This window comes from Carlito syrichta, unplaced genomic scaffold (genome assembly GCF_000164805.1).
Source record: "Carlito syrichta isolate Samal-C Ts95f unplaced genomic scaffold, Tarsius_syrichta-2.0.1 Scaffold307011, whole genome shotgun sequence".
Taxonomy (NCBI): domain Eukaryota; kingdom Metazoa; phylum Chordata; class Mammalia; order Primates; family Tarsiidae; genus Carlito; species Carlito syrichta.
The window spans coordinates 123308-139660 of NW_007251107.1; the positions used below are offsets into that span (position 1 = coordinate 123308).

Genomic DNA, 16353 nt, shown 5'->3' on the forward strand with positions numbered 1-16353 from the left:
TGTCGCCAGGTCATTTTTTTGGACTCAGATACTGTACTGTCCCTGTTGGACTAACTGGGGGATTGGTATGACAGCATTCACATAGAAAGCAGTAAGAAACGTTGATTTGGGGGGGTTAATGACCATTATATTTAAAATATAAGGGCCTTTTTTTTTTTTTGAGTTGGAGTCTCACTCTGTCACCCAGACTGGAATGCAGTGGCTGTTCCCGGCCACTGCAGCCTCAATCTGCAGGGCTCCGGTGATCCTTCTGCCTCAGCCTTCCAAGTAGCTGGAACTACAGGCATGCGCTACCACACTTGGCTAATTTTTGATTTATTGTAGAGATGAGGTCTCGCCAAGTTGCCCAGGCGGGTCTTGAACCCACGGGCTCAGGCAGTCCACTCATCTTAGCCTCCCAAAGAGCTGGGATTACAGACTGAGCCACCAAGCCCGGCTAGGGCCTTTGAAGTAAATGATACACAATGAAAAAGAATATTAAAGAGCATACTAAGAAAAAAATCATATCATGGAAAATGATTAGCTGCATCGTTCACAATTTAATTATATTTTTGGTCATAATTTTATTTCACATTAAAAAAAAAAACAAGCCTAATAACTTATGTGCATAAGTTTGCTTTCAATAAATCATCTTGCCAACATAACATGATAAAGTTATTATTTATTTGTTACTTACAATCTTTAAAGATAAATTATAAGAGCAAAATTTTGGAAGAGTATTGTTAAAATGTTAAGAAATTTAAAAACTGTAATGGGAAAAATGTCACACATTACAGCTTAATAAATGTAGACTATATTAGAGATGTAAAAACACTTTAAGGAGAGACTGTACTGACCTAATAATACAGGTACACAAAGGAATTAATAGGTACCATTTCATGAGATGCATATTAATCCAATAGTGAATTAATTTACTGCCACACAGAGGGAGCAATTAGAATAAGGCAAACCAGGTCAACAATAAAAAAATTTCTAGTAAACTTAAAAGTACCATTCAAAATTTTTTTTACCATAAACATGTAAAATATGAAAATACTAAACTGAAAACTAGTCTTTCAGTTGGAATCAAATAATTTGACAATGTGAAAAATGTAAGCAGATCCCAGTTTCTTAAATGATCTACAGAGAAGAATGGTGGGAAAAGTTTGACCAGCATTAAAAAAGTATTATGCTGAAAGCAACATTTAGATATTTTTGGCCTCATTTTAAGTACCAATTTATTATTTAGTGAGTTAAATATAACACAATAGGAAAACAATATATCATATCACAGTATATATCCCAAGTTATAAATCTTCCTACATATAAAAAACAGAACAGAGTTATTTGTATTACAAGTTTTCAAAAGTATGGCAAACTAACCTGATATCATGATACATTTTTGCCATTATTATATTGAATCTTTGAGTTATTCATTCAGTAAATTAAATCAAAAATCTTTGATCCACCAACGTTTTGGATGCCAAATTCTTTTGTCCTACTGTATTACGGATAAATCTAAATACCTGGAAAATTAAAACAATTCAGAATGAAAAAAAATACATATATGAGGAAAATCAAATATGCACATCAATTAAGATATTTAAATTAAATTAGCTGATTCAACTATTTATTTTCTTATATCAAACATTTGAATTCCATGGTGATGCACAAAATTATTTAAAAACTATTATCAGCTTTCATAATATCAAAGCAGTATATGTTCCTCTTTAGAATATATTCTTATGAATTAATAATACAAATCCTCATGTGTATTTAAGACAATATACTCTATAAGGTATGGAAACATCAAAAGAATCTACTTGCTAGGGACAGAACTTGCTCATAATTCTAGATGTCTATCAAGGACTAATAAATTACATTTTACTCATATATATATGCACTTGCCATAGTGGAGAATGTTTAGGTGATATTAACAATCTCAGTTCAAGAAGCACATTTAGTAATATCTCCATTTCAGGCTCCACATTAATCACGCAGTTGTGTTTCATCCACACAGGCAGAAGAGGTGTAAGATTTACAAGCTAGAGGACTTTTTGGTGCTGTGTCCTGAGCTAGCTCCCCAGTGCTTGCATTTTTGTTAGGTTCACATCTGGTGGAGAGGGTGAATGGGACTCTAATTACTGCTCACTTCTAACATCTAGGAGATTGGCACAAAGGTGTCTTTCTACTGAATTCCTCTTCACCTACAGACAAGCAGCTTATGCTCTCCATTAGACCCTGTTATTTCATTGGACTTAAAGGACAGAGTGAAGAATGCAGGAGGCTGGAATGTTATTCCTTCTTTTGGTGGGCTTAGTCATAATCTAAACCTTCAAAAATTCCTAGTGAAAGTAGACACTGTTTTTGTTTTTTTTTTAAAGTAGTATTTATTGAGAAGACAAAAAAGCTCCCACAATGGGAGGGGACCTGAGGGGGTTGCCCATGAAAGTAGACACTGCTACTAACTGCTATGAAAATAAATATCTACTGCCAACACATTTCTTTTAAAAAACCAGAAAAACTTATAGAAATGTACCTCTTGTTGTAGGTATGTAAGGAAGGCTGCTAAAATAAAATTTTGACAAGCCAAATCCACAACACAGAAGAACAGCAAATCAAAAATAAGAAGGGTAGCTTCGTTTCCATAATATAGAACACTGCTGAAAGAGTAACCTTCATCTGTGAAGAAATAGAACAAATCCTTGATAAGTTTATGATGATAACACTAGGATATTCAAAAACAGTATCACATACAATACTTCATGGCTTATACAAAAATAAACAAAAGGTATTAAAATTTGTTCATCTGAAAGAGGTTAGTCAAATAACTCATAAAAAGCAGTTTAACAGCCGGGCTTGGTGGCTCAGCCTATAATCCCGTGCCTTTGGGAGGCTGAGGTGAGTGGATTGCCTGAGCCCGCGGGTTCGAGACCTGCCTGGGCAACTTGGGGAGACCTCATCTCTACAATAAATAAAAAATGAGCTGGGCGTGGTAGCGTACGCCTGTAATTCCAGCTACTTGGAAGGCTGAGGCAGAAGGATCGCCGGAGCCCAGCAGGTCGAGGCAGCGGTGGCCGGGAGCGGCCACTGCACTCCAGTCTGGGTGACAAAGTGAGACCCCAACTCAAAAAAAAAAAAAGCAGTTTAACATTAGGACCAAGGATTGATAATTGCTAGTAAAATTTCAGAGACCAGTGAATGAATATACTTTCTCTAGTTCTTTATACAACTAAAGCCTAAATTAATCTTAGAAAGATTCTCTAAGATAGAGTAAGTTTATTTTTTTATTTTTTGAGTTGAGGGGTCTCATTCTATCACCAATGCTGGAGTGCAGTGGCAAGATCACAGCTCACTGCAGCCTCGAAATCCCGGGCTAAAGCAATTCTCCTGCCCTAGCCTCCTGAGTAGCTGGGACAACAGGCATACATGACCACTCTCAGCTAATTTTTTTTAATTAAAATTTTTTTTGGTTGGGCACAGTGGCTCACACCTGTAATCCCAGCACTTTGGAAGGTGGAGGCAAGAGCACTGCCTGAGCTCAGGGGTTCGAGATCATCCTGAGCAACATGGTGAGACCTCACCTCTACAAAAACAAAAAAAATTAGCCAGGCATAGTGCCATGTTCCTGTAGTTCCAGCTACTTGGAAGGCTGAGGAGGAAGGATCACCTAAGCCCAGCAGGTCGAGGTTGCAGTAGCTGTGAGCATGCTACTGCACTCCTGCCTGGGTGACAGAGTGAGACTCTGACTCAAAAATATATATATATTTTTTATAGAGATGAGGTATCACTATGTTGACCAGGCTGGTCTCGAACTCCTGGGCTCAAGCAATCCTCCCATCTCAGCCTCCCAAAGTGCTGGGATTACAGTGGTACCATTATGCCCAGCCAGACATAACACATTTACAAAACAAAACAAGCAAGGCATAGAAGAGTACACAGTGTTCTAGAACCCCTCTCAAATAGTCCCCTCAGGTTTTACTTGAAAACCTCTTCTCACTCCACAAGTGGGTTGTCCTTTTTTGGAACATAAACACCCTTTAAAAAAGATTCTGATTAAAGCTATAGATCCTTTCACCAGACAAAAAAGTGCACATATTCACATCTTGCAAACAATTTCAGAGTGGTCCAAAGAACCACTGAAGTAGCCCAGGGTACTCAGCTAGGAACCTCTGTTTTATGCAAGGGGACATCTTGGGAGTAGGTGATGTCTGCTCTTGATAAGGATGCTAGTTACAGGAGCATATTCCATTTGTGAAAGTTCACTGACGCCGGGCTCGGTGGCTTAGCCTGTAATCCCATGCCTTTGGGAGGCTGAGGTGAGTGGACTGCCTGAGCCCACGGGTTCAAGACCCGCCTGGACAGGCGAGACTTCATCTCTACAATAAAAAAAAAAAAATTAGCTGGGCGTGGTAGCACGCGCCTGTAATTCCGGCTACTCAGAAGGCTGAGGCGGAAGGATCGCAGGAGCCCAGCAGGTTGAGGCTGCGGTGGCCGGGAGCAGCCACTACACTCCAGTCTGGGCGACAGAGTGAGACTCCAACTCCAAAAAAAAAAGTTCACTGGCCTGTAAGTTATATCCTTCCAAAATATGCACTTCTATATATGTATTACACTTGCAAATATAATTTTAAAAATAAACTCGTTTGACATGCTTTTTCTGAGTGATGTTCCACTAACATTGACCTCACAGGATGGCAACTCCCTAACTTATCATGTGCCTTTATTTTCTAAGATCCAGTTCCTTATACTTAGTGTCTACTGAACATCTCTTTCTAGATGTCCCAAAGGTTTCTCAAGATACAACACATTCATAACTAAATTCAGTTTCTTTCCCACAAAAACTAGTCCTCCATCCACATTCCCTGTCTTACTGAAAAGTACTACTTAGTCACACAAGTTGGAAATCTGGATAACTTTTGACTACCCTTTCTCTCCTGACTTTCTCTCTCGCAATCCTTCTTTAGCCCCATTGCTATTGACTTAGCTTATAGACTCATCATCTCCTGAAGAAGATGAAGACAGAGAGATGAAAGTATAACATAGGAGGAGGAGAAAGATGGGGGAAAATGAAGAAAAACTGTAATAAAAAGAACAAAGTAAAAAGGAAGAAGGAAGAGAAAAACAGAAGAAAGAAAGAAGAGGAAGATGACTGTATTATTAGAAATAGTAACAACATCCTTTTACTGGGTGCCTAGTCATAACAGGTACTGTACTGGGTTGGGCATGGTGGCTTACACCTGCAATCCCAGCACTTGGGAGGCCGAGGCAGGAGGATTGCTTGAGGCCAGGAATGCAAGACTAGTCTGCTCAACATAGCGAGACTCCATCCCTACAAAAATAAAAATAAAAAAAGCTGGGTGTAGCGGCAGCTATTTGGGAGTCTGAGACAGGAAGTTGGCTTGAGCCCGGGAGGTCGAGGCTGCAGTGAGTCATAATCAGGCCACTGTACTCCAGCCTGGGCAATAGAGTGAGACTCTGTCTCACAAAACAAAACAGGTACTATACTGGGACCTTTATACATAATAACCCCACAAAACCTTTGGAGAATTATGCCTAATTTTACAGAAAAGCATTCGAGTTCAGAAAGGTTAACCAACTTTCTCAAGTTCACAAAGCTAGAAGGTGGCAGAGTCAAATTTTAAATACAAGACCCCAATATTTGAAAGCTATCATATCTTAATGACTAAGCTATAATGTTAAAATCTTGCAACTCTTTAACTCAACCTGCACCCTACTGCTAGAGTAATTCTTCCAATGTGCAAATCACATCTGTTTAGCATTCTTCAGTGATATTCGTGTTCATTAGTAGTGGCTTCCAAATTGTTTTGATCATGTACTCTTATCAGAATAAAATGCTACGCATGGAACTCCATAATAGATACATTTTTAAATATTTAATATTTAAAATTTTTAAATATTTTCTTCTCACATCTCCGTAGATCAATTTACACATATCTTGTGAGGCAAAAATTTAAAAAAAAAATTTTTTTGGAAACAACTGGCCGACAGGATCTGGTTAAACTCCCTAGGGTATAAGACAGGCCTTTGGGATTTGGTCTCTGCCTTCTTTATCGTTCAAGCACTCTCTCTGTGTCCCATTTCATACCAGACTTCAATTATGAAGTTTGTAAGTGCATGACACACTGTACACTCTGTTTTCTGAATGCCCTTTTCCATTCTACATGAAATGTCTTTGCTCCTCCCTTCCCTTGAACCTCCCATTTAACAAATAGCTACTACTTTCTAAGACCCAGTTCAAACTTCTCCACTTTGCCTCTTCTGGCTTACTATATGCCTGGTTAGATTTTCTATTCTCTTTTCTGACCCCAGTGGAACCTGTACCTGCACAGACTTCTATCCCAGCACCATGCCACTTACTCCTTCACATGTCTGTCTTCCATTGTCTACTAAATGAGATGCCCGAGAGAGGAATCTATTGGTCTGTGTATCCCAGGACTGGCCCAGCATCTAGCATTCAATAACATGTAGATAAATGATATCCAGGCCAAGACAATGGTTGTATTATTTCCATTCTTACCAACTCATACAACAGGTTATTGGTCATATTCAAGTGACATCCACATTATCTTTTTTTTTCTATTTTTATTTTTTGAGCAGAGTCTCACTCTTGTTGCCCAGGCTGAAGTGTAGTGGCACGATCATGACTACCAAATCCTTGACCTGTCGGGCTCAGGCGATCCTTCCACTTCAGCCTTGCAAGTAGCTAGGACTATAGGTACATGCCACTATGCCCAGCTGATATTTTTTTGATTTACTACAGAAACAAGGTCTCGATATGTTGCCCAGGCTGGTCTAGAACTCCTAGGATCAGGCAATCCTCTTGCTTGGCCTCCCAAAGTGCTGGGACTACAGACTAAGCCACTGCACCTGGCCCATAATATCTTTTCTGTGAGAAGAAATCAAGTTGAATCACTATTCCTGTCACAAATATCAGTGATTTTAAGAACTTGGATTAAATATTAGATGTTAAAGATTAATCACAAATGTTATTCTTCTTTGTTTCATAAGTTTGCCATTAAATGAACATTCCAATAATATCTGAATGTTAGGTATTTGTTTTACTATCTATTCTATGTGTACTGTTGATTCTGAAATTTAGCTTTTTTTAAACTTTCCTGTAGAATCTTTTATGTTTGATTTCTACTACATAATAAAAGAGAACACAGAAAATGACTATAATCCATGAGGTTTACTTCATTATTTTTCTTTGTTTTTTATATAAAATTATTAAATCAAAGGAAAAATAATTTGAAGCACTTTTTTTTTCAAACTTTGAAAGCAGAAATCAAGTTCAGCAAAGGCATTTAAGAGATACCATTGTAAAAGATGCTTTTTTCCATTGGCTCTATGAATTCAATTCCAAGAATTCTTTCAAGAAGCAACTTATCTTTTATAAAGTAATCCATTTCCTTATGAACCTATGTAAAAAGACAAAGCTATTTCAAAAACAGCAGTGAAATAAGTGCTTTCCAATTAATGTAAAATCAGCAGTAGGGGGGAATGAAAAATGAATAGTTCACAAAGAAAATCTGTTCATCAAAAACACCAAATTTACTATACTGGGATTTATAATAAAATTCTCCTCAGGAATATTTAAAATTTTAAATGCCCTTACTAGTATTTAGGGATAGATATACTGAAAATCAATTTATAATCGGCTTTTCAAGAACATAATCATAGCATAACATGAAGATTTCAATAATAAATAATACAGTAATATTATGGCAACTGGCTAACAAAACCCAGTACAGACATAGTTAAGGAAATCATCATGTTAACAGACACACACAAAAATCTCATTTTACTTTTACATAAGCTATCTATACCTAAACCATACTTTGTTAATGGCTAGAAATATCTTTATAAAACATATTATTCCTAAGTATTAACTTCGTCAGACAAAAAAAGGGGGGGGCAGGAATTCTAAATCCAGTGAATTTGTTGCCTTGAAAAAATAACTGATATTCCCACTTAGCCTTTTAAAAATTGCATCTGATTCCAGCTTAACAAAATACAAAATACAAATATTGATATACATACATGATCGATGAAGGAGCCAAGAAATTTATTCATTGCATGATATGCTTTTATACTCTGCTCAAAAGTACTTGCTGATGAACTCAATAATCTAGCAGGGCCATTTTTCTAACATAAGAAAGAGAAGTAAATAAATACAACATGTTTTATATTCTTGGTATGTTAAAAAATTAAATATTGCAAATATATATCTGAACTGTACTTGATACAAACCCTTATGAGTGTCTCATGAATTCTGTCATAGTATTGTCTCATTTGGCTAGAAATTGCAATCTGAAAAGTCTGACCATCTGTGTTGGGTACCAAACCTCTCTGGCTACACAAATTTGCCTGAAAAGTTATAAAACATTTAAATTAAGATCAATTTTATTTAAAAAATTTCTTTCTTAAAAAGAAAATACAGAATGTTTCTTTTACTTAGTATCACATATTATAAGATTCAGAATCTAAATGAAATTTCCTGAAACCATATTTGAGACAAAGAGCTTCTAACATTATCCAAAGTTCCCATTCCCCTCCAGATTTCACTAAATTCTACTTTATTCTAACTCATACTACCCTGCAGGTCTTTATGTTATCTTCTTTGCTCTGTGTTAAAAAAAAAAAAAAGAAATTTATATATATATAATATATACATATTACACTAAGTTTATTGTATAATGATATTCTTACCTTTACGATTAACCTTATTGCTCTTTTAATGTATGCTGAAAGGTCTCATCATGGAATTAATTAGTTTTATAATTAATTATAAATGGTCTTTTTTGTTTTCTAAACATTTTTGAGATGCTTCCTTAATTAATTCCAGTAAAAAGGTAGTGATACATGACCAAACAGCTAATGTTATAAATCAGATATCCACATCCGGTCTCCTTGACAAGACATGCATCCTGACAACCAGAAATATGCAACATTTAAAAAATTTGAATGATGTTTCAAATGTGGAGTCAATTTCTCTATTTAAAAAAATGATTTATTTCTTGATTTAAAAAGTACATCTCAGGCCAGGGTGGTGGCTCACACCTGTGATCCCAGCACTTTGGGAGGCTGAGGCAAGAGGATTGCCTAAGTCCAGGGGTTCAAGACCAGTCTAGGCAACTTGGTGAGACCTTGTCTCTACAATAAATCACACAGACACAAAAAATAGCCATGTGTGGTGGCGTGTGTCAGTAGTTCCAGCTACTTGGAAGGCTGAGGTAGAAGGATCACCTAAGCCCAGCAGGTTGAGGATGCGGTAGCCGTGAGTGTGCCACTGCACTCCAGCCTAGGTGACAAGAGTGAGACTCCAACTCAAAAAAAAAAAAAAAAAAAAGCTCTTAGTATATATATCGCCCAAATACTTTCCTAAAGATCTATAAAAGTTTATCCTGCCACTAGTAGTTTTGTGGTTGCCCATTCCACTGTGTCCTTGATGCTACTAAGTAGTAGCTTTGCTTTAAATAAGTTTGATAGTCTGAGGAGGGAAAAGGCATTATTTTTATATTTAGTTCTTTGATTATGAATTAACATTTTTTAGAGGTTTAATTAGTTTCTTCTGCTTCATTGTTAACTTAAAAAATATTTTGGTGATTTTTCCATTGAGGTTTTAATTTACTGTTTTCTTATTGATTTGTATGACTTTTAACATCATTTAAAATATCTCTGTCATATTTGTTATGAGCATTTTATCCTAATTTCCTAACTTTTAGTTATGATTGTTTTATATATAAATATACTATATTGATAAATAGTACATTTCCCCAATATTATTCCCTTTTTGATACTTTCTATTCTTTATGCTTAGAATATACTCCCCCCCACTCTGAAATATTCTCTACTGCATTCTAATAGTTACATTTTTTTACAATTAACTTTTCAATCACAGGGTAGTTTGTTATAATTAGCCAAGTGATCCAGTTTGATGTATTAAGTAAAATCTTGGCTGAGCTTAGTGGCTCAGCCTGTAATCCCAAAATGGATTGCCTGAGCCCGCGGGTTCAAGACCAGTCCAGGCAACTGGTGAGACCTTGTCTCTACAACAAATCAAAAATTAGCTGGGCATGGTAGCACACGCTGTAGTTCTGGCTACTTGGAAGGCTGAGGCAGAAGGATCACCAGAGCCCAGCAGGCCAATACTGGGGTGGCCGTGAGCATGCCACTGCACTCCAGCCTGGGCGACTCCAGTGGAGTGAGACTCCAACTCAAAAAAAAAAAAAAAAAAATAAATAAATAAATGAAATCTTCTTCAAGATGCCATTCTCATGTGTCAAATTTTTACTAGTTATGGGCATGGGCCCTTAATCACTAAACCCTCCTGGTTTTACCTCAAGCATATCTTTTTCTTTTTAAAATTTTATTATGGAGGTTTTCAAATGTATATCGAAGAGAGTATAGTAAATCACCCATTACCTAGCTTCAACAATTACCAACATTTTACCAATTCTATTTCATCTATCCTTTCAACTTTTCTTTTTTCTTAGAGTATTTTTAAGCAAACCTCAGACCATGCCATTTCATCTGTAAATACTTCTGTATGTATCTCTAATAATGACTTAAAGAAAAATAATTATCATACATAACAAAGTTAATCATATCTTCATATAAGTTAACATTTAGTCCATTAAATCTCCCAGGTTTTTTGCAAAGACTTTATTTTTTAATAGTTAGGCTGTCTGAATCAGGTGCCAAAGTCCACACAATGTATTTGATTGGTTTCTTAAACCTCTTTTACAGTGCAGTAGTTCTTCCACCATCACCATCATCCCTCCTTTTCTTTTCATGCTATTTATTTGTTTGCAAATTCTGAGTCATTTGTTCTGTGAGGCATCCCTGGCTAACTATTTCCTGTGGTGCTATTTAATTTGTCGCTTTATCCCTTATACTTCTTGAAACTCTTGGTTAGATCTAGAGGCTTGATTATATTCAAGTTCAACTTTCTTAGGCAAGAATACTTCATGGGAGGTATTATGTACTTCCTGTTGCATCATGTCAGGAAGTGTATGTATCAGCTTTCCTCATTTTTACTTACAGTATGTCCAAATTATGTCAACCTGATCCCTCATTATAATGTTCCCCACAACATTCACTTAGTTGTTTTAGCATACAATGATGACTACAATCTACATTTATTAATTCATTACTTATTACAAATGGTGGCTTTTTAAAAAGCTTAGAATTCCTTCTACTTCCTTCTACAAGGAAGAACTTTCCCTCATAAATTATTTGGTTACTTTGACATATAGATCATATAGGAAATGCAAGATGAAATTAAATTATTTCCCTTTATCAATGTTCAGGGTGATAAGTTGCTTTAAAAAAGAGGGAGAACCCATCTCTCAACTTAAAAACAAAAAAGATGTAAAATGCATTCATACCGCTTCTCTTTTGAGATTCATATTCATTTCTTCCATATTAGTATCTGCATGCCCATGTACTGATCTACCATGAATGTAATATCCAAAACATTTGTGGGATAACAGAAATACTGATATCTATAAACAGAGAAGAAAAATAATCAGCAATTCACCTGGAAATAATTAAAATAATAAGTTTTTCTTAAAACTGCATCCTTTCTCACAAAATAATGAAGACGGGATTCTTGGAAAATTATAGGAAGAGGATAACAATGTAATAAAGGATAATAAGGTTATTAGCAAAAAGTAAATGAAAAAGATATTGAAGATACTTTCCAAGAAGTATCCAAGTATCCTATTTCCACGAAGAAATAGGGTTGATAGATGAATAATTTTCAGAGGCTCTGGGGTGAATGAACTATTTGGCAACACAAGAAATTCATAACTAAGAAATTGCAAATAAAGAAGAAAAAAATGAAAGCAGTAAGTACTAACTTGTAGCTCATTATAATTATCTCTGGAATTAACAACCAGTGGAAAATTAGAATAAAAATCCAATCACACCAAATCACTTTTAAAGCCTCTCTTAATGTACTCGTGACCTTTAAAATGGGAAAAATAACAGTTACAAGATAAAGTCAGTTAAGTACTTACATTACTCATAGAGCACAAATCAACAAACTGTCGAATTTTATCTTCTATAAATCGCTCATAAAAGACAGCAAAGAACATGATCTGAAACATTAAGCCACATTTATGCTTATTAGCTTTTAGGTTAATTTTCTTTTATAGCTACAGTGTAGCATCTTAAGAAAAATGAAGTTCCAACCAAGAACACAGTGGCCTCTAATGGTTCCCATGGGATAAAGTTCTACCTGTCATTTCTGACTTTTCTGTCAAAGCACGAAGGACTTTAGAATTGTGTTAAGAGTCATTGAGGGAGCCTGTTTTGAATTTTGAAAACTTTTCTTTGTCATTAAAACAAGATAAGACAAACACAGGGGAAGAAAAAAAAGTCTTTTAAACATTTAGGATAAACCAAAGTATTAACAGTTAGATTTTTATCTGGTTTGCAATTTTGCTCATTTCCTAACTTCCAAAAGTCATTAGAAAACATACTACTTTTCAAGTTAATTTTCTCTGAAAGAACACCACATAAAAAGCATATATTTAATATTCTATTTGGACTAAAATGTGTTCACTATTCATAGGAAATGGTTCCAGGTGTTATTTTAGATAGACTTAATAGCAATACTAGAAAGAGAAATTTCATTAAAAAAAAAAAATTCACATTGTAGACCTTCTGAGACATGTTTAAAAGAAAGATAACATTTCCTAACCCCCTATTTAAAGCTGTCCCCACTGTCTCCCATTCCTGACCTCCATTGCCCTCACTTCCATTTACTCTCTCTTATTTCCCCGTGCAGACTCGCTCCATAGCACGTGTCACAATTTCTAACTTGTTGTATCTATGAGCTCAGCCCAGCACCCAATATACTCAAATATGTGAATGAATAAATACTCTACAGCAGCTGATTATTGAAAACACTTTCCTAAAAATTGTATATACATATTTTAAACCCTTTTCAAGGACATGAAAAACAGCAACATTCAATGTTTCAAAATTAAAGGATACTACTTAAAACCCAAAGAGACTGGGTTTATAGAAATAAGTGAACAATAAAGCCTGACATCATTAGAATCAAGAGTTTAGACAAACTTATAAAACTATAACAAGTTTGTTAAAGAAACTCTTAAGGATACTTGAAGAATAAATACTTATCATCTTAGAATATTACCATGCTTTCCTATCAGACTACAGCAAAATGAAAAGCAAAGAATGAGGTTAGTTGGTGGTGTCCGAGACTGCTAGGTGCTGTCCTGATGATACTTTCCCTTTTCTCCTTCGTAACAGATCCCTACTATGAGCAGGGCATACTGCTGCCCTGCTGAACGACTCTAGTGCAGTGAGCTGTGGTCACGTGACTAAATTTTAGCCAAGGAGATGTTGAATGGCACTTCTAAGAAGGGTCTAAAGGAGGAGGTAAGCTGTCTGCCCCAACTCCCTCCTACAACTGCATCAGCCATTATGGGCCATGGGAGGACCTTGATGATGGAGGTGATCAGGTGGCAGAGCAGAAGGACAGGCTTCTGACTCCTGACGGCACCACTGAGTCATCATTCCAGCCTTTCTGGCCTCTGCTCTTCTCTTTCATGAGAAATATAAAGTTCTCTTTTACTTCTGCTACTCCTATTTTGTTTCTATTCAGTCAAATATTAAATGCTTCAGATGGTATTCCTTTAAATTTTCTACATCCAGATGAATCTTACATATTTCCAAAACATCCTGGTAAATACACATCCAAAAGATTCCCTTACTATTCTATTGATGAGAAACATCAAATTCCATACTTTTGATTCCATTTTATTTCAAATTCTAATTTCTGTTTGTCTTCTTTTTTTGGTTTCAACTATCCCCCACTAGCTGTGTCCCTATAGTTTCAAGTTTGAGTACAGTCTTATCAACCTAAAATAAATGTAAGTGGAAAAGTCAACTCTCAGATTACAGCATACCACCTGGACAGAATTCTCTAGCAACAGGCACTTTAAAAGGGATTTCAATCTCAAAAGACCCTTAAAAATAGGCTGCTTTAGGTAATTATCAGCCAGGTTTTATGTAGTTAAACCTGATCTCTCTAGAGGTTCCATCTTTATTTGCTGATTACAAAGGCTAAAGGATTTTTAAAGCAAACAGAAAAGTTCCTTCTGTTTATGGGAGTATCTGGAAGCAAGAGAAAGAAGTACATAGTTGAAAGTTAAATGCCTTAGCCACTGCTTCTTTCTTTTTCTTTTTTTCCTTTCATCTTTTTTTTCTTTTTAACTTTCAGAAGATAAGAGAAGTAAGCATAGAAAAGAACCTCTGCTAGAACCATGGGACCTGAGGCTGAGAAAACTTATTTTTAGTTTTGGTCTTTTCAATAAATATTTCAAAAAACATTCCCCAAGGGGCACAAGCAATTTGAAAGAGATTTAATGATACATAAATAATTGTAAAAATAAGTTATGTTTCATTCTGCTGAATGGTCAAGGGAGGAAAAAAAGAAAAGTAAGTTCTGTTTCAAAAAAGAAAAGAAAACATTTAGGGTAGGTTATCTGTCCCTGTACTTATGTATAACCTCAACAAGGAAGTCTGTCCTATGACTACAAAGCTGAAGACTAAAAGACTCTGACATCAGGCTGCCCGTGTTCAAATTCCAATTCTGCCAATTACTAGTTACATGATTTTAGGAAATTATTTAACCTTCCTATGTGTCAGTTTCCTAATCTGTAAAATAAGGATACTAACAGAATCTACCTCTGAGGGCTATTGTAAAGATTACATAGTTAACAGGTATAAAGCAATCTCTAAGTATGCAGGGTATTGGTTCTAGAATACCCAAACACCAAAATCTGCTCCTACTCAAGTCCGGCAGTCAGTCCTGATGGAACTCACATATATGAAAAGTCAGCCCTCTGTATATGTAGGTTTTGCATCCCATGAATACTGTATTTTATATTCTTTGATCTGAGTTTGACTGAAAAAAATTTGCTTATAAGTGGACCATTGCAGTTCAAGTCTTTTTCAAGGGTCAACTTGAATTAATGAGTACATTGTCTGAATTATAAGACATTATAAGAAATGGCTATTAGCTATTATTATTGTTGTTCTTGTTGCCATCCTTCTGCTACAGAAATCAGGATATGTTTAATATTTGAGGGTAATCAGTATGTAAAGCAGAGTTATAAACAGGCAATGTCACTTAACAGTATAATCTCTCGTTACCTGTATAATTCCAATGACTAGCCAAAGAGCTGCAGACACTGCATATCTCAAAATGCGGCTGTAAGGAGCTATATAGCTAGGTGGGCTTATGGAAAGATTTGAGGATGAGTCCATTAATGCTAAGTTCTTGAATCCCACAACCTGGAGTAAAAAAGAAAAATAACAATTTAAACACACATAGATAAAGAAAACTCCAGACTGAAAATAGAATATTCCTCACCTTGAAAAATGAAAATATCTAAGTTCATGCAAGCAGTAGAAAATCTAGGTGAAAATAATTATTATCCAGTATTTTAATTACAAACTATTTTTAACATTCTTCTCCACATAACTAAGGGTCAAATATAACCTTATTGTCATACACAATGACAATGCTCAAACATTTCTGTTACAATGAATTAAACTAACAACTAGCATTTCATGAGTATTTAACATGCACAAGCACTATACTAAATTATTTTATACTTTAAAATAATCTATTTCAAAATGTCTTCTGAAGGACACCTTCTTTGATCAAAGGAAGCCAATTGTTAAAAAGCTACTCCTTTTTTTTTTTTTTTTTTGAGTTGGAGTCTCACTCTGTCACCCAGACTGGAGTGCAATGACCGCTCCCGGCCACCGCAGCCTCGACCTGCTGGGCTCCAGCAATCCTTCTGCCTCAGCCTTCCAAGTAGCCGGAATTACAGGCATGCGCTACCACACCCGGCTGATTTTTTGATTTATTGTAGAGATGAGGTCTCGCCAAGTTGCCCAGGCGGGTCTCAAACCCGCGGACGCAGGCAATCCACTCACCTCAGCCTCCCAAAAAGCGTGGGATTACAGGCTGAGCCACCGAGCCCGGCTAAGCTACTCCTTTTTAATGGCTTCATAATATTGCAACCTTTAGAAAATTTCCACTGTCATGAAAACTTAGTGAAATTATATTAATTTAACATTTCTGGGGCACCCATAGGTTGAATATAATTATATCAAACAGTTTATACCTCCAAAAAGAAGAGGACAGTAAGCACTTGAAAGAGCGAATTAATTTTTCTCACAGTCTGAATTTCATTCCATTCATTTGCTACAAAATATGTTCTCCATATGCTTACAGGAACAGTAGCACTCCGTACACCACCCTCACCTGATTACGAAGATAAAACGAGTAAAAAAGTTTTG

The 16353-nt window shown here is 35.9% G+C and overlaps 1 protein-coding gene across 1 annotated transcript in view; it reads right to left on the minus strand.

Moving 5' to 3' along the window:
• Window positions 1–645: 645 nt before the first annotated feature.
• Window positions 646–16353, minus strand: part of TMEM67 (transmembrane protein 67) — a 53848-nt gene continuing 38140 nt past the window's right edge. Inside the window, exons 20-28 of the mRNA XM_008063714.2 lie at window positions 16179–16318; window positions 15196–15336; window positions 12027–12107; window positions 11394–11510; window positions 8254–8370; window positions 8044–8148; window positions 7319–7421; window positions 2519–2661; window positions 646–1505 (exon numbers count right to left, since the gene is read on the minus strand). Coding sequence (XP_008061905.1) covers window positions 1425–1505; window positions 2519–2661; window positions 7319–7421; window positions 8044–8148; window positions 8254–8370; window positions 11394–11510; window positions 12027–12107; window positions 15196–15336; window positions 16179–16318 — 1028 coding nt within the window. The 3' untranslated portion in view covers window positions 646–1424. The remainder of the gene's footprint in view (window positions 1506–2518; window positions 2662–7318; window positions 7422–8043; window positions 8149–8253; window positions 8371–11393; window positions 11511–12026; window positions 12108–15195; window positions 15337–16178; window positions 16319–16353) is intronic.